This window comes from Fundulus heteroclitus, chromosome 12, assembly GCF_011125445.2.
Source record: "Fundulus heteroclitus isolate FHET01 chromosome 12, MU-UCD_Fhet_4.1, whole genome shotgun sequence".
Lineage (NCBI taxonomy): Eukaryota > Metazoa > Chordata > Actinopteri > Cyprinodontiformes > Fundulidae > Fundulus > Fundulus heteroclitus.
The window spans coordinates 8125217-8144147 of NC_046372.1; the positions used below are offsets into that span (position 1 = coordinate 8125217).

Consider the following 18931-nt stretch of genomic DNA (forward strand, 5'->3'; position numbering starts at 1 on the left):
GAGCTGCAGCGCATTGACGGGCCAAAAAAGTGTTTTTTTTTGGTTTCCAACAGGCTGATGGCTAGAATCAGCTGACTTTCAGGTAGACAGGCCTTGACTGGTGACTGGGAGGTCAGAAACACAAAAGTCTGATCTTTTTCCAATCAGTGAATGCACCACACCTCACCGCTAAACAGACAAATCGCACTAACTCCAACCATCTTCGGAAGGCTTGACATTAGCTATTTTCAGCATCACTGAGGAGTTGAAGCCAGATGCTGCACAACGTTTAAAAAGGAAACTGTTTAAAAAGGAAACTATTTAAAAGGAAGCTATTTTCTATGGGAACAAGTTGGCCGTTCATTCAAGCTGCTAAAACAGAGAGAGAGGATTCGAATCATTTTGCTCTTTCATCATTTTGTACCTTTGTGGTTTTGCTTGTTTCGCATCACACGATTTGGATTTTAAAAAGCGGAGTCCTCTGCTACAAAATGGCAATCCATACCTGCCTTAAGCACGTTTCCTCACATTTACAAAGGAGCAAATTTACCAACTGGAGGAGATGTCAAAAAGGCAGGAAATATTAAAGCAAAGTTGTTCTTTTTGGTTGTTTTCAATTAGATCTAACCCCTGGAAAAAGACTTCAAGGATTGTGAAGGGATGCTAGCGGTTAACAATGCTAACTGCATTAATCAGGAAAATGACCAATATAAAGAAAGTCCCTTAAATATTCGGTCTTAAATTTGTAAAACCATACAAATTTGACTATTCTAGAACCAACAGACGTTCTGTATTCTGTCAATTATGAATCAAAATAGAAAATTGGAACAAGCTAAAATCTGTATTGGCAGGTCAAAGCTTTGCAATAAATAAATAAATAAATTGTGATCAGCCACTAGTTTCTGATTGGTGCATTTCTAATGTTGCACAGGCATGCATACATTTTTCTACATTGATGCATTCAGTCATGTACCGACCTTAGTTGAATTCTTATTGGGTGCTGTGTCAGGGCAGTCGGGGTCAGCAGGGTTAAGACAGGGTCTATCCATGTAACCGTGCCCGATGTCCGCCTTTTCCAACATGTCCTCAAAGCTTTCTACGGGAATGTTTGCTTTTCGTAACTTTTCAAGGAATTCCTTGGGGTCAAAATCAGTCCATTGCTTAGGAACCTCGCCTCTGCAAAGTTAAAAAAAAACAAATGTTAGCATATCATCTCTCAACCCGTGTATGCATGAAACTTCTTTTATTAGCGCGATACAAAGGGAAAAGCTAGAGCGTCATGTTTTCCTGTTTGTCAAATGTTACAGCAAACTAAACGCAAATGCTGCTTTACAACAACAGCAAAACTAAACCGATTCCGTGCTCGGTGACGGTTTCCCATCGTGCAGCAACTAATTTCCTGCTCCGTCCCTTGTTTCTCCACGCTCTTCTTTCCTCACACATTCCAATCCTTCTTTCTCTGAATCCCTCATTCAGTCTACATTGTACATGCCTAACCAGGCTTGTGTTATTATTCCCAACCTTCCAACCAGAACATAGTAAAAACCCTTATTTACTATCTTAAACCAATGGACAACACACACAAGAGGGATGAATACATCCACCGATGGTGGCAACCCAAAGCGGTAGGCTTTCACACGCTCGCAGGACACATGGATGCACCATTGGCGAAGCCACACACTTACTGCATGCAGAGGTAAAGGTCTGCTGAGTGTTACTGTAGCAGCAGGCTATTAGCAACCAAACGGCCAGACAATGGCGTGAGGCCCAGGGCTGGAGAGAAACCATTGCCAGCGATACGCATGCCAGAGACCACTACAATAGAGCCTTCAGAGGGGACGAGTTCAGAACACACATGCACACACACTTGCTCTTCTGTGGTGTCTCTTTGGATGGGCTGAGTCTGTCAAAGTAGCCTCTTCTAAAGGGGTAACTACAATATGCAGACAAAAGCATGGTGGTGCAGTTTAAGCACATGCTAACACTATAAACCGGTGCAGATGAGCTCGGTTCTCTGACTTGTCCCCAAACCTAGTTTTGGTCAGTTTGCCAACTGACCTGACAAAGAGAAAAGCCATTATCTGTGCCTCATCAGGTTTTTCCTCAGTCATCCATAACCTTTGCAAGGATGTGGTCAAACAGGTGACATGGTGCAATGCCAGGCGGAGATCTTCTTAAATGATTTGGGAATCGTTTATAATCAGAGGAAATATTGTACTTACGGGAGATAGACCATTCCAGAGTGAAGTTTAGCTCCTTCCCAGAAACAGTCCAAAGGGGTGATGATAAGGCAGGGGTGAAGCTGTTCTATTATCTGATTGGATAAACACAAAGCAGGGTCTTACACAAGATGATAGCTGAAAAATACAGACAATATTTTCATATGACCTGGAGAGTAAATGCTAGAAAACTGATGATTGTCTCACCTGATTCATATAATGTGTTTCTGTGACTAGTTCTCCTGATTTGTAACATAAATGTTCCAATTTCCATTGCCTGGGGGGGAAAAAAGAAAAGAAATCAGAACATTTGGGTGTAACAATGTATTCAGTGCAGAAAAGATTATACATGGTTTCACAAGAATGCAGCAAAAATCTTGCAATATTTTGTGAAAACTAAGAATCCCATTATTTTATGTTTTTTGCAAATAAATTAAAGGTTTTACAAAACACAAACTGTGTTTTAAATGGATTAAACTTATATAGCGCTTTTCCAGTCATACTGACCACCCAAAGCGCTGCACACTAGAGCCACATTCACCCAATCGTACTCACTCGCACACATATTAATACGTTGATATGCAGCTCGGTAGGTAACTTGGGATTAAGTGCCTTGCCCAGGGGCACATCAACATGTGACAAGGGGAAGCTGGAATTGAACCCACAACCTTCCGATTGCAAGACGACTACTCAACCTATCGTTCCTGATTCCTGATTTAACTAACCCATATACTGAGGTTTTTATGTTTGTTAAATTTTAAGAAGGTCTTAATGCCAAAACAAAAGAGAAATTAGATGGTGACAACTTTCTGTTTAAATGGCTCTGGCATCACCGTCTAGCTGGAAACTCAAAAATCAGATTTTATTTGGATCTGGAAACGCACCACCTTAAATGCAACCAGGTTGTACTGAGATTGGAGCCAGCATCAGTGAAGTGGCCAACGTGAATTCAGAGATCTAAGAATATATTGAAAACTTAAAGTTTCTACCACATGGCTGTTGATCACACTGGCTGCAAGGGAGCGAGAGAGAGCAGAACGTTCAGCAGGTAACAGGAGTGCAGAATGTATTATGCAAATTTTGCAATTTTGTTTTTTATCCTTTTAAACTTCTAACCCTTGGGGACTTATAACCATTTGTCACTTATCTGTCAACATTTCTTTCTTTTTTTTTTTACTGAGATTTCAAAATTCTCCCACAAGAACTATTTGTTGAGGTGGAAGAAGATTTTTGCCGTGCTTTTGTACCACAATGCTGCCAGCCAATTTGACAAAAAAGTCTTAAATAGTCAACTGTCAACACAAAATCTTTACTTGACATCTACTTCCTTTCATACTTTCCCTCTCTGAAATAAATAAGACTCCCAGACATTTAACAGGGGAGTTCAGCACAAAGCAACAACTTTTCGCAGTTTAGCCTCATAATAGCTCAAATTCATGCAACTAAAAGACACTTTGAGCAAAAACGTCATGGGGTTTTAACAATACAGGATTTAACGTGTTGCATTCCTATTACACACATATAAGATAAGCACATTAAAGGAGCGTTACCTATTGTAAAGGTAAACATGAACTCTGCTGGCTCTGAGAGCTGACTCCAGGTGCTGCAAAAGGGCCTCGACCGTTAGGACGTTGCCTCCCTCCTCCCGCGGCGTCTGGATCATCAGCTGAGGGTTAAACATGGACTCCTCCCCCATCTTCTGTCGTGTGTACTTCAGTTCCTGGTTAACACGCCCACCAACTGGAAGGAAAAAGAAGAAGAAAATCATTCCACTGCGTTTTCTTACCTTAACGTGCAAATGTCTAAACATCCAGCAAGTGTGTAACTGAAATCTCTTGAAATTTCTATGTCAACAAATGTAGTTTTTTAAACCTTGAGACTGTTATTCATATAATGTTACCGTAGAAACAACTGAAACCATGTCGGTGGAACAAGTCAAATTTTTTTTTACAAAATATGAAAAAAACAAAACCCCTTAGTCCACAAGGTCCACCAGAACGCACAGATCAAGCAGAACGTCTTGACCTGAATGGGGCCACTCTGACCGGGCATGCCCATACACAACGGTGCGGGATGCACTGTGCTTTCTGACGGCTTTCTCTCAAAACCAGAATCAACTTTCGGATCAGCGTGTGCCTTCGCGACATGTTTACCACTGTTTGTTCCTTGGACCACTTTCGACAGATACCGACCACCGCAGAGCAGGGACGCAACACGAGAGGTGCAGTTTTGGAGGTGGCGTTACCTAGCCATTCACAAGCTGGCTCAAGTTCTAACACCTGCCAAGCTTTCCTGCTGAATGGTCAGAAAGAGAGGACCTCGTTGAGGTCAGAGGAGAATTTGCAGACAGCTTTGTGATGATGGAATGGTAGCTTGTTAGCTACGCAAAGAAACCTCAAGCCAAAATGTGTTCATCAAAATTGGATGCTAACAGCTTTGCAAAAACAATGAGCTTGAGTTTCAGCTGGTAGTGTGGCCGCTACATTTCAACCAATGCTTTAGGCTGTTCTACGTTATGTTTCTCGAGTGAAGCACGTTGAAACGAAGCTCCTAGGACATTGTCATCTAAAAAGATTATTGGTATTACAGTTGTTGCCATCGTAGTTTGTACTCGGCTTGTCCGACCAGCTGGGAAAGTGGGCTGTCTCAGGGCAAATGTGAGGTCATTTAAGAAACGTCCTATTGGGTCCCTCAGTACCTAATGAGCATCATTAAAGCACCACAGCCTACCTAAGTATTGTTGCTGTCGAGGCCGATCTCTTCATGTTCTTAATAGCTACTTCCAGAAGGATAATGTATCCTGTCACAACTTCAAAGCATCTCAAACTGGTTCGTTGGTCACGACAATGAGTTTAATGGACTCCAGTGTCCTCCATAGTCACAAGATCTCAATCCAATACACCACCTTTAGGAAGTGGTAGAACAAGATATTCACATCATGGATGTGTTTCTGACAAACCTGCAACAGCTGTGTGATGCCATCATGTCAAAATGAACCAAAATCTGTACAAAAAAAAGGTTCTGTTTGGCATGGGTTCAACAAGGTTGTCTATGCCAACACAGCTGGGACGGTTTTGAGGACAAATGGAGGCCTTGCCGGGTGCTAACATGCTGTACCTAATAATATGGCCAGGCAGTGACTGAATATGCCACTCCCTATCAGGTGCTGCTTGAAGGAGAAAACCCTGTAATCCCCACTAAACATGAGTGAACACAATTTCAGCATTTATCGTGGATATATTTCTGACTCCTAAAGGTTTTTCATGACATATCAAGCAGCAAGGGCAACAATACAAGGTCGGATACGTTTGACGGTATAACACTGTCATGAAATACATGCAAATGCAAAACCCACCACACTGCAGGTCCAGAAATCACTTCTTAAAAACTGTTTGCACAGCAAGGAGCACCGCGATGTGTTCAAACATCTGACTCCTCATGAAATAAAGCCACATTTGAACATTATGGGGTCTGCATCTTTGTTAGAAGTTGATCTGAGCCCAGCAGAATAACTTCACCCCTACAAATCCACATTTGGGAAACAACTCAGGTTTCCTGCCCAAAATGTATGTATATGTCAGCAGAGTCAAACCATACAGCTTGCATAATTTTATGACATTAAGTTTGTGTTTGATAGAGAGGCTCTCTTTCTAATTATTTATTTATTCATTTTTTATTTGCTTCCAGTATTGCGACGGGACTAAGCCCTGTGTCTGAGTTAGTGCAAACTGCAAAAGCAGGTTTTCAGGCTACGTATTAAACTGCAATGCTCCACCCAGACCTAGTAAAAAAGTGGCAAAGTCTCTCTTACAGATACATAGGCATGAAAAATTTGGACATATGCAAAGATGGGTTGCACAGAGGAGGTCTTAAATGTTCAATCGAAGTGGAAATTTGACCAAAAGATCTAAAAGTTACACAAACGTACAAGTGTTAAAATTTCAAACAGGATCCTAAAACAAATTTGTATTTTAAAACGTTATACTTTCCAGGACAGCATTTTTCAAACATTTCAATCAATTTCCATGTCCATTTTGTGTCAGCACAAATATTTTGTGTATATCTGCAATGCTTGGATGACAGACTTACTTATTTGCATCCTCAAAAAAACAAACACTGTGACGAATAACAAAACGAGACAGCGGTACATTTTCCAACCATGTTTACAGTCCTTCTCGCATGTTTTGGGTATTTTGAAGTGGGATTTCGCAAACCTTTCTCATTAAGACACATCTGGTACATAAGTTGCAGCTTCCAACAATAGCTTGCTGCAAACCAAGCAATTTTGGTATCCAATCAAAACAGACTTTGTTGTCATAAAGACACGTAATAACTGATCTGGCTAGATGCTAGTGTCATTGCCCATTTGGAAGACCTGTTTGCACCCAAGCTTCAACTTGCTGACAGATGTTTCTAGATGTTGCATGAATATTATCACCTAATGTTCTTTCCTTCTGATGCCTCCAATGTGGAGAGGTGTACCAGTCCCGTCCAGCAGCAAAACATCCGTTCTCATTATTGCAAGCTTCAACATTTCTATTCTCCAAATAAAACTTCAGTTTCATGACACCACAGGTGCATTTGCAAACAGTAATCTGGCTTTATATACGTTGGTTTTTGGAGTAATTCCTTCTTCCTCACAGAGTGGCCTTTCAATCCGCGTCGGTACAAGGCTTGTTTTAATGCGGACAGTGTCCCTACCTTACTAGCCTCATCCAGCTGGAAGTCGTTCCAGAGCTGATTCTGACATTTTTCCACCAAAACATGTTAATCTCTGTGGCGTAGAGCCCGCCCCTTCCTGGACGACAGGATGTCTAAACATTCCCACGCTGTTTACGCTTGAATCTCACTGATTGAACCGGTGAACGCTGCACCTTCAAGCATCTGGAAATTGTCCTGAAGGATGAACCAGATTTGTGGAGGTCCACAATTCTCTTCCTGATAAACTTCCAATATCCTTCAGGATCTTGAAGTCTTCCTTGTGCAGACGCATCTGCTTCACCTTGGAAGTGAAAGATTTGGCTCAGTCTTGAAACTCCAGGATGTTCTTCGCCCTCCTGATTGGGGAGATTTTGAGGCTGATTTGTGTGATTATTCCATGATGTCACTAAATAAAGTAGTGTGGTTGAGGTGTTGCATTCAAATAAATCTATCGGTACTCTTCCAGATAGAAGGGATACACCATGTAAAATCCGCTTTTTTAGCCCTTACATAAATGTTTGTTTTGTTCTTAGAGTCTCTAGAAGTACAGAAAAGTTTAGTGTAGTCTGTCCAGGTACTGTGTCGATAGCTTTATATTCTGTGTGGGTCATATTTTTCAATCTGTTCAGTTTTCTGTGTTGCACTTTTTAAACAATAACGTCACAGTATTTGCTGCACAGAAGCTAAACAGGGACATCGATTCCTCAGCTTACCAATTTTGCGAATCCAACCTTTTTATTTCTCACGGCAATTTATAGTCTAAGCTCAAGGATGTTGAAGCTACAATTAGATAAGTCAAAATCCCCAGTTGTTCATCACACCATCACCCAGCATGCTACTAAAATGGCCAACTGAAGGCCGGTTGCGAAGTGCCTCACTTGCACTTAAAGAGACAGCACCAAAACGAGTTGATCTCAGATGCACCTCAGAACAGGGGCAATAAGAGGGCATGTGGAGCTACAATAACGAGGAATTCAGGTCAAAGCAATGCAGTTCCACTTTAGACCACAAGGGAAAAAGAAGAATTTAAAAGCAGGATTGGTGCCCTTAAAAAGAAGTGGGGTGAGGTAACATAACACAAGCTTACAAAGCCTTGACACCATAATATGAGCTTTTCTGCATTTTTCTAACCTTGCCTGCAAGATGAATTCTCCCGGTATTTGTGCGTTCACAAAGACACGAGAATCCATCTTGTACCACTACGGCTTCAACCGTTTGTGTTCGAAGCAAAAACGGTTTCGGGCCAATCACGTTGCAGTGCTGTGGTTTAAAGCGGGACATACCGGTGCTACGAAAGCAAGAGCTGGAAGACATGGCAGCGCAGGAGGACGCAACTGCTATCACATCTGTTTTGCAAGAATCCGCAATTTCAACTTTGAAAGAAATACAGCAAGAAGTGCCTTGACTAGCTTACCTTCTTGTGGTTTCTCATGACACCGTGATTGGCTAAAACCAACCTTCGGCCAATTAGCATGGAGAGTTCTGCTGAATGTCCCGCCTTTCCCCAAACAGATTCAATGGGAGCAGACACAGACATATAATGTGCAAAACTAAAGTGCTCCACATTATCAATCTGGCTTGCCAGGTTACTATTTTCCAAAGGCATGAGTAATCTTTGAGCATGTAAACTCAAATGTAAAAAAACAATTACTAAAAAAAACATTCTGTGAAAGATTCATTTATTTTTGTTATTTATGGCATTAAACAAACAGATGTTTTTGTAATCCTAATTAACCTAAAAACAGGAAATAAATTCATTTCAGACAGTGGCTGTCTGATATTATATATCATTTTTCACAGTGTAAATAACTGGTTTCATTGCATTTTAAATGGGAGTTAACAGCACCAAAATAAAAACAAGCAATGTCAAAGAGTAACAAATTATTTCAGCTATATGAAAAAAATTGAAGAAATAAAACAAGAATAAAGTTCACAAAACTGGCACCTTTTAAGCAGTCTAGGAACCCTTTTAATACCGAGTCTGTGTCTCTGCGCAACTTCCATTTCAGTGTGCCAGATGTAGGAGCAGAGGATTTGTGCCCTTCTATCATCAGAGACTAAACACTCAGTGAAAGCTCGAGCAGTTCATAGTCATCTTCTTTCACTCTCCTGAACACACACACACACACACGCACAAACACACAAACACACTCACACACATCCGCAATATGTGAAAAATGTCCAGCAAGAGTGTTGGCTGTGTGAAAATTCTGTAACATTTTATTACGCCTTAATCCAATTTCAACAATTCGACTCAATTCCTGCAACAGCAGGCACGGACTGAATGTTTTTACTCCATTGTAATGGCATTAAAGTTGAACATAAGCATGCCTGTTCTGCTGGGCCGGACCACCCAGTCAGACCAATGGAACTGGGAGGGAGGGGGCCATGTCTTGGGGCATTAGGAAAACACACTTGATTTCTTTTTTTGCTGGACCCAAACAGCATTCCCATCTGATCCTGTCTGAAAGCATGTTTATAATACTCATCATTAATAGCAGGCCGAGCCTAACTGGAGCGACATGCTTTCCAGCGCTGGTCGAGCTCCACGGCTACGTTACACCAGCAACTGCTTTCAAAGGCGCATGCATGGAACTGATTAAGACCCGATGTGCACTAACAAGTCAACTTGTCCGATGCATTCAGCCCCTCAGACGCGAAGCCAGCCTTAAGGCTCGGCGCAAGTGCACTGCCAGAAGGAAGGAAAGATAACACTCACGCGACCAAGGCGGCACATCTATTTTCAACCTGCCTCTAACGTGTGCGAGGACACGAAGAAAGGTCTAATTGGAAAAAGATGGAAGGGCCGTGCTTAGAAAGAGCTCACTGTCTGGCCGGAACGCTTTCCAAGTTGTGGACAGCCACCCAAAAAAAAAAAAAAAAAAAAAAAAAAAACCTCGAGTTTACAGCGAGCGAGCAGCGAAGGACAAGTCAAAGGAATGTAGTCTTCCTCTACAGGAAACGGCACATTACAGCCTCAGGGTTCAAGAATTCCTCACTTCACAAGGTTGCAAAGTTTTGGGGTCAACACTCACACAGCCGTGGGGTGAAATTAACACCCCAGCTGGACCAGGAAAAAGTGCGAGTGTGTGTGTGTGTGCGCAGCGCTGCGTACGTGCAAACATGTGCATCCGAGTGTGTGTGTGTGTGTACGAACAGCTGTGTTTCTTCAATGACACATATTCCAATATTCCTCCTCCAAGGAAAACTGGGTGACCCCAGCTTGTGTTGATAACTTGAAGGTGTTCAGCTCCAAGTTCAGCTGCTGTGACCAAAACAAAGTGTCACTGACCTTTAATTTTTTTTGCTTTAGCAGCACTACTTTTCCCCCTGCCGTGTTTTTTTTTTTCTTCCTTTTTTAGTATGAAAATACACTGCTGCTTCAATGCCCTGGGTTTGTTATATGGCCTGCAGCGAGTGGCACCTCTAGCCTCAAAAAGAAACCTCCAGTATCCTCCAGATCTGATCTCAGCATACTGTTTATATAGTCCTGTTTCTTATATAGTCTCCATGTTTCTATCTCTGTTGGGACGAAACTTCTAGGCATCTCTATTGTTCCTTCATGCTGCTACTTTTACTGGACAGTGAGACTTCAGCAAACAACATGACACTAAATATATTTCATAAATGTAGGTCTATTTTATCTGCCAAAACAAAAATGCTATAGACATTTATGAAATGTATCTTTGGTAAAATGCTGTTAACTGCAGCCTGCTGCGTAACCCAGACTTGTCTTTCACACAAACATGACATGACGCCCTCCGCTTATCACTAGCCATGTTTACATCCAATTCTCTTGCGAATTTTGAGCGCACTTTTAAAATGTTGCAAAAAAGAAAATGCGACTCAGACGCGTTTCCTTCTACTGGTTTGTAGCTAATTAACCAGACGACACAAAGTGTGATGTCGTCATACGTTGACGTTACGCTGTAATAAACAGGAAGTAGAAGTTGCAAACTAGTACAAACCACAGATCAGTAATGGAGCGGGTTTTTAACAAATCTTTTGGCATTTCCATTTTTCACGGATGAGACTAAGAAATGCTCGAGTCTCTTTGTCGGTCCACAATGTACGTATTGTTGCTTCCAACCCTGTTTTCGAATGTTATGGGAATATCTGGAAAGATGCCAGCAGGAATGAATTACATCTCCTCTTTAGCGCATTTACTCTTTTCGGAAGTCAAAAACCACCTCAAGCAAGGGTGAAAATGTTTTTGTGAAATTATGTAATTTTGTTTCTAAAGTTGCAGTTTCCATCAACATCAATTTTCAAATGCTATACTTGAAATGCGCATGAGGAAACCTTTATGGAAACACAACTAATAACAAAATTCTGTCACCTGCGATCGTCCCCGTATGGTTCAGCTTTTTGACAGAGTTCATTGAGTGTGCCAACAACACCTAAAAAAAAAAATCGCCATAAGATCAAGAAAATCTTGCGACAAATCACAAGCAGAAGAGGAACAAAACAAAGACACAAGCCAAAATATGAACACCTGAAAGTCTGAATCACATCTCGGATGGACACTGGAGTATGATACGACACCTCTGCTTAAAAGACTCTGCTGGAGATGGTGTCTTTGATATGTACTCTATCACATGATTTACAGTCCTGGATTAAACCTTATGTTTTATAGTTAATATGGGTTTATGACTACCTCCTAAGCTTGATCCGGGATGTCATATTGGTGGGTCGACTTCCACCCTCCCCCCATTCTGTTTTGGGACCTTTCAGTTAATTGTGAGGTGTAATAAAGAAGTTGGGATCATGGAAAGAAAGGAAAACCTGACAGAGGCTAAAGTGCTGCTGGAGAATGGGATGCCTGCATCCCCCACTCACCCTGACTTGATGTCAGAAAAGTTGAAGACAGTGGATGTGCAATCCATAATAAGCACCCTTAAATGTCTTTCTCTTAAGAAAAAATAGTTAAAAACCACAATGACGACATTCTAAATAGTCTAGTTTTATTGAATAAAATGGTTCCCCAATTGTAAGTGATATCTAGTTATTTTCTAAAAGGTCAAAGGTGAAAGATCAAGTACAAAGCCATTATATGCATTTAAATGCCACCTAGTGACCAAAGTTGGATACTGCATCAAACTGAATGTTAGGTTTGTCCCCTCTGGGGTACTGTATGTTGCTTGTTAAATGTGTATTTGATTATAAGAATATACACCTTTGCATGTTTTGCATAATCATGAAATAATGCTTCTCTCAGCCGTTTGTAGACAGTGAAAATTTGAAGGGTAACTTGAAAACTTTTCCCATTTTAGTTTTTTTACCTACACTCTTGCCATAGATATTAACAGAAGTTCAAGAAATATGATATGATATAGCTGCACTGTTTTGGTTCCTGATCAAAGGTTAATCACAAAATATGTTGCTCAATATATAAATCTGGAATAACCGATTCATCAAGCAAACAAGTTTCCGGTCAAGATTTTCTACGTTGCTGAGAAACTACTGAGAGGAGAAGAGAAGAGGCTTGTGTATGCCCCTGTAGCAGAGCCCTCAGTGTGGGTATTGAACATGTTGCATAACATTAACCCCTGGGCTCCCCTATTCTCCAAGTGAAGGAATGGGGGGCAGTGGGCTATGAAAGGAGAGGACGTAGGTTTCTAAGGAACTGACATCACCCCCTTCGTCCTTTCAATTCTGGACTCCCTCCTCTCATTCCTGCTCTCATTCTCTCTCTCTTTGCTTTATTCAGCTCTACCCTGTGATTGGCCAGATCATGATGGCAATCAGCCCGGCCCCTCTGTCAAAGCCAGCCCAGCCCCCTTTTCTCCTTGCCAACTTTCTCTTTTTTTCCATGCAGGACACACAACAGGACAGCCCCATCCCACGAACATATCTCAGGCAGACAACGGAAGTAGCTCACACTTTCAAGGAAAACAAGAGCTACTGAGTCCTTCAGCTAAAGTGTGTGTGCGACGCGGTTATTGGAGCAATCTCAGATATGACGGAAGAGGGGATGGCACTGTCTCTTAATTGATTAAAAATATTCGCCTATCTGCTTTAAACAGGCAGAGTTTGTTTCAATCTACTGACATTGGAACATCCGAGATGCATTGGTGTATTCAGTGTACATGCATGTTGCCAAACACACCTCAGTCTCTGTGTGTGTGCACACGTGTGCATATGTATGCAGAGGATGGATTAGCTGGATTAGGCCCCATCTCAGCAAGAACCCCCTGTGGTGCGGAGAAGGCCCCCCTCCAAAACCATGTCACCTTTCTCCAAACTGCAAAACAGACGCCCAATACGCCCAAAAGCTCCAGCTAGCGCTCAAGGGAAGAAAAGATTTTTTTTAAAAACAAGCTAAAAAGCTACTTTAATTTATGGTTTCTGCATTGTGAGCAAACAGAAAAAGGACAGTGGGTGCATGTACATTTAAATTTCAACTGCAGAAAAGACGCAGATCATTGCTGCTGGTAGATCATTTTTTGCATTGCCCTACTGTGTGTAAACCAGACTTTTGAAAGGTGCAGTTTAATGACAGTGCTGTCACCAAAGAACTAACAATCAAACGATGAAACAAAATCTGGCTTTACTTTTAGAGATTTGAAACTACTGAGGGGAATTGAAAGTAAAAACACGTTCAATCATTTTCCTATACAACACTTCTTGATGTAGCTTTGTCATTGCAAACCCACAGGGTTCGAGTTTCTAGCAACGTGTCTTCGGGTCTACATCACCACAAGGCATGGCATAAACTGAATTTATAAAATGCTTCGGTCGTACGCTTACGTTCACTTTACAGATGAACAAATCACGTTCGGTTATAACGCTGGATACACGTCACAGAGCAGCGTACTGCAGAAGTAATGGTGTATGTTTCTAAAAGTGTTCGATTAAGTTTTGTTAAAAAAAAAAAACCTGTGGATACCAGCCAGCATCTCTCCTTGTTATTATTAGAAAGCTTTTGAGCAGTGGGAGCTGATGATATTAACACCCCATCACAGAAAGACGAAGAAAGGTAAGAAGAAAGCAGCACAGCTATTACCAAGGGTCTTTTATGGAGCGCTAACTGCTGCTTCTGTGTGTGGATGTGTAGAGAGAGACAGGAGACGTGGAAGATGGATAAAATGTAACATGACCGTTCAGACAACGGACGCTTTGAAAAAAATCTGATACGTATCCAAATTAGCGCTACATATGGAAGCGGCGCAAATCGGATTTTATTTGGGGTGAAAAGATCGGAATTAAGCAGATCACACTGTCGTGAAAAAGACGGATATGTGTCGCATATGGGCAAAAAGATTGGATTTGGGTTGCATTTCCATGCAGTGTGAACGTATGGCTGGACGATAATTCAATAACAATATATATTGATCGATAGACATATATCGATGATAGAAAAAAGGGTCGATAAAAAGTTTAATAGAATAAAAGTGTTCCTTCTTTATTAATTTTAGTCATGTAGGTTAATATTACGGTAATTACATCTTTCCAACCAATCACAAAGTCAGACCCAGGAACGCTCCGACACCAAGCCCCGCCCCTTCAAACAGTTCAGAGAGCAAGTGTTTTTTCTTTTTTGCTAAAACGGTTGAGTAAGGGGTTGAATTTGAATTCAGTGTTTGTGTGTCAGGTCAGGTCTGCACTCAAAATATGTTTTGAATTTGTTGATAATTATTGATATTGATCAATATGATTTCTATGTTATCGATATGCTTTTTTTCCTATATCGTCCAGCCCTATGTGAACGTAGCCTAAGTAGCTGTTATAACTGGAAATCACCCAAAACGTTAAGTTGGTGAGCAGATGCCGGACAATTTTCAGCTTGATCTGCGCCAATGACAAAACTCTCTCAAAACTCGGTTAACTTTTTCATGATCACTTGTGTCGTTAAAATGAAGTCAAAGAAAGTCCAGAGATGTGAGAAGCATGTGGTTCATTCAGGCTGCGAGACGTTCTGCAGACAGACATGCAGTGGCTTTACCACTTCTGTTCTAGTACTTTTAAGGTTTAAATTTCTGTCCTCATGGAAGATGCTGAAACTATTAACAAAACGGTTCATTATTAAGTCATTTGAATACTATAGAGGTGTCCATTTATTCTTGCATCCAGCTACGCATTCTGCCAATTAGTTGTCTGCCCATCTTTCAATAAAACCATAATTTTATCCACATTTTATCCCCTCCTCTGTCCATGTTTTTGTCCAACACCTATCCGTTGTTTGCCACCAGCGTGGGCGCAAGAGTTAGGGATGTCACCCTGTAACCCGTGAGTAACCGGCTCCATTCCTCAGCTCCAACCGTCGCCGTCGCTGTGGCCTTGGGCAGGACACTTCACCCGCATTGCCTGCTGGCGGTGGTCAGAGGGTCGGGTGGTGTCAATGTATGGCAGCCTCGTTACTGTCAGTCCGCCCCAGGGCAGCTGTGGCTACACCTCCGTCACCACCATGTGAATGGGTGAATGACTGTAGTGTAAAACACTTTGGGGTCGTCGTGCGCTATACAAGCATAAGCCATTTACCATTTATCTATCCATGTCTTCATCATCCATTATTAATCCCTTCATCCATATTCTTCCATCCATCATCCATCCATTTCTTCATCCATCCATTTACGGTATTCATTTGTCCATCCATCCATCTGCCTATGCACTCTACCCATGAACCAACCCGCCTGCCCATCCATCCATCCATCCATCCATCCATCCATCCATCCTAAATCATATCGCTATGAATTTCAATACCTCTGCTATCAACATAAACACAATATTAAAAGAAACCAAATCAAACGCCCCATTGCTAAGTTGTTGCAGCAGTAGAGTGAATTAAAAGCTCCACACCAGCTGTAGCAGTCCTGTGGAAGCAGTACACATACTAGTTCTGAATGCAGGTGTGCACACAGCCACAAACATGTGATGAAAGGCCTTACTGAGAGCGGAGACCCTATCTGACCCATGACAACCCATACCACCCCCCCTTCGCCTCCTCTACTCGCATGCTTATTCCCCCCCTTTTCTCTCATTCCTTTTCCTTTAACCCTGCCGTGGATTTTCACGTAAGTCAAAAAGGAGATTTTGAGAATGACAGAAAAAGAGAGATCCAAATACAACAAAAGCGGGGAGTAGAAAGCTGAGATGTACCCCAAAAAAATGTGACACTCCAGCTGCCAACCGCTGCAACGACCCCCCACCCCACCCCACCGGAGCATTACCATATGTATGGCTACCCTTGCCCCCGATTATGCTAATCACCTGTCCGGCCCCTGCATCTCCTAAAATGGGTGTATTTAGCAGTCGGCTGGCTCCCAATGCAGCTTCTCCTGGGCCCGAGGTGTACATTCACACAGTCTTCAATGGGCAGATTCTTCCACGTTGTTGCCTTCATTCAAATCCCCAATCTCCTCTACCCCCCACCCCTCAGCCCCACCCTCAAAAGGTCCTTTTCAACACCAGTGAATTCACAGGGCAGCAGAAAGAGTAGAAGGTGGATGTGGAAGAACACGGAGACAGTAAAATTGTTTATTTTTTATATTTTTCTGTGGTTGTACATGCATGTGCGCAATGTGTGTTGCAATTAAAACGGGGGGCACCGATGTAACTAGACGCAAGGTGTTAAAACAGCTCGTTCTCAGCAGTTAAACTATATGAAATAAAACCCCGCGGTGGGGGGGAAAGCTCATCTCCTGTCAATGCCTGTAAATTTGAAATCAGGTAAGCATTAACCGCCCCCCCACCCCCCAACCCTCCTGGATTTACAATCTTGTGACTGGCCCACCGCCCAGCCATAACAGACCGTGACATGAGCCTGAGCAGCCAATCTGAGCCAGCCATCTCTTTGTCATTTCCTGTAAAGATGGCCCATGATTGCAGGTATCCCAAAATCACACATTCTTGAGTACGGACCAGAAGGCAGAGGCTGAAAACACACGGAGGGCGAGAGGAAGAACAAAAATGATACTGTAAGCGATTCTATAACCCGTAGCCCCGTGTGCCAGTCTGCACCATAAACCAGTACAGTGGATTATTTGTGAACAGCCTCAAGGTTTTTTTTTTAATGCTTTCCTTCAAATGAGCCAGGAGGCTTCCCTGTAAACTTTTTATGTGGATTTTCTGAAGCTCTTTCTTTGCTTTGGGCATAAGTTGCTTTTTATATTATATTTATGACCAGCAATGTCTACCTTAATTGCAACTTGGTTCTTGCTTCTTTATGACGCCAATAATCAATCTAAAGTGTAGCTTGCATAAATTACCTACGCTAGCCATTGCATCCATTTGTAAACCCGGCAGCTTTTTGGTGTTTTGACTAGCACGCTTCTTTTGCCTCTGTTTAAAACCATTACAAGTGTTTGGGGATTGCATTTAATGCTAAATGATGGTCACACAACTTTAGCTGCTGTAAAATAATAGGAAAAGAAAGACTTTTAAAACAATGGCATTAATGGCCCATTTTGAGATGATAATTTTATGGTAAAATGTGCAGAGCATTTCCACTATAATAATGTTTGCCTGAGATTCTTTGTGGTAATCCTCTTGCTGGCTGCCTGAAGCTTTGGGTATACATTCATGGGGGGGTGGGTGTTCTTGTATGTGCGGCATTATTTATGTCACCCAAAAGTATTTCAGTTTAAGTTCTGGGTTTCAACTCTACTCAGAGTTCTCCTTTTCCTTTCCAGGCCTTGGAGGTTTCACTTGTATGTTTTTGGTCATCGTCACGCTGCAGGGTCCAGCTTTACTTTAGTCAATGTTTTTTTGATACACTGCAGAATTTATTGTGGATTCTATGACGGCGTCGTGATCTTACTAAAGCATCCCCGAACCACGACACTTCTAACTTCACTAGCTATGTTTTAATGGATATATAAGTAATCAAAATAAAGAGCAGATCAGAATAAAAATGTGCCATCTAACGCTGATTGTTAATCCAAACAGCGTCCATTTAAACGCCATGTCATTTGGATTGGATTAAACTGCTCTGACGGAATCTGTACCCCATGTCTCTCATCCATTAACGTAGGAAGACCAACAGCATGTGTTGCTAAGCCTGTAGCTTTGTTAGTGAGTGCAATAACGTCTCAATCGTTCTTTGAACCTGGCACGGGTCCATTCTGGACGCTCAGAAGACAGTACGAACATGCCCCGTGTCTTTTTGTATATGACTGTTAAATGAAGTAAATAAATAAATAAAAACTCAGACAAATACAACATGTATGTTTTTTTTTTGTGCCGAACATTACAGAGTGCTTGTATTCTGAGTGAGGCCTGGTGAATGCAAACGTACGTCATGATCGGAGTGATTGATTTTGTGCCCACATGAACAATGTATTTGGAGTATTTTTTTTCCTTTCTCAATCCAAATTGCACATGTAAACATAGCTACAGCTGGTATGTGGTCATTTTCTAGGAATGCTGTATTTGGTGACTGACAAACATATCCTCAGATCCGGCCTGTAAATACATCTGTTTTAGGCCAATCTATCCACATGATGTCCAGAAGCTGTGGTCTTTGTCTACATTCTCTGTGACAAATTTCAGTCTGCCCTACATGTCTGTCTCTTGGAGATCAAAGTGTCCTACTTGAGCTCCACCCTAGGAAGGACAAATTAACCTAACAGACCTAATTTTGAACTGTGGGAGGAAGCCAGAGTACCTGAAGAGCACCCATGCATTCACAGGGAGAATATGCAAACTCCATGCAGAAAGATCTCAGGCTGGGGATTCAAACAGAGGACCTTCTTGCAGCAAGACGACAGTGCTACCAACTGCATCACTGTGCAGGCCCATTTCAAACCCATAAACAAAATACTTTAAGTTATTCCACATCAGTTTATTTAAGAATAGCCATAAAAAGTCTAAATCTGACATATGTATCTATCTGAACTGTATCGTTTCCTGTAGACTATTTATTACACCCTGGTTCCAATAAGTTTAGCTCTGATCTCAGTTTTGCCATTTAACATAATAGATTATCAAGTTTATTCAAACCAAAATAACTAATTGGCCTCCTTCTGGTGATATTATGTATTGGAGTAACATAGCACTACTGACAATAGCCTGTAGGAATAGAAAATGACCTT

At 41.7% G+C, this 18931-nt stretch overlaps 1 protein-coding gene across 2 annotated transcripts in view; it reads right to left on the reverse strand.

The window, feature by feature from the left end:
* The window catches only part of ptch1 (patched 1), a 75663-nt gene that overhangs the window by 43156 nt on the left and 13576 nt on the right, over positions 1-18931 (reverse strand). For both annotated transcript variants that reach the window (XM_036143876.1, XM_036143877.1), the window contains exons 3-6: positions 3749-3938; positions 2406-2475; positions 2202-2293; positions 957-1155 (exon numbers count right to left, since the gene is read on the reverse strand). In XM_036143876.1, coding sequence (XP_035999769.1) covers positions 957-1155; positions 2202-2293; positions 2406-2475; positions 3749-3938 — 551 coding nt within the window. The remainder of the gene's footprint in view (positions 1-956; positions 1156-2201; positions 2294-2405; positions 2476-3748; positions 3939-18931) is intronic.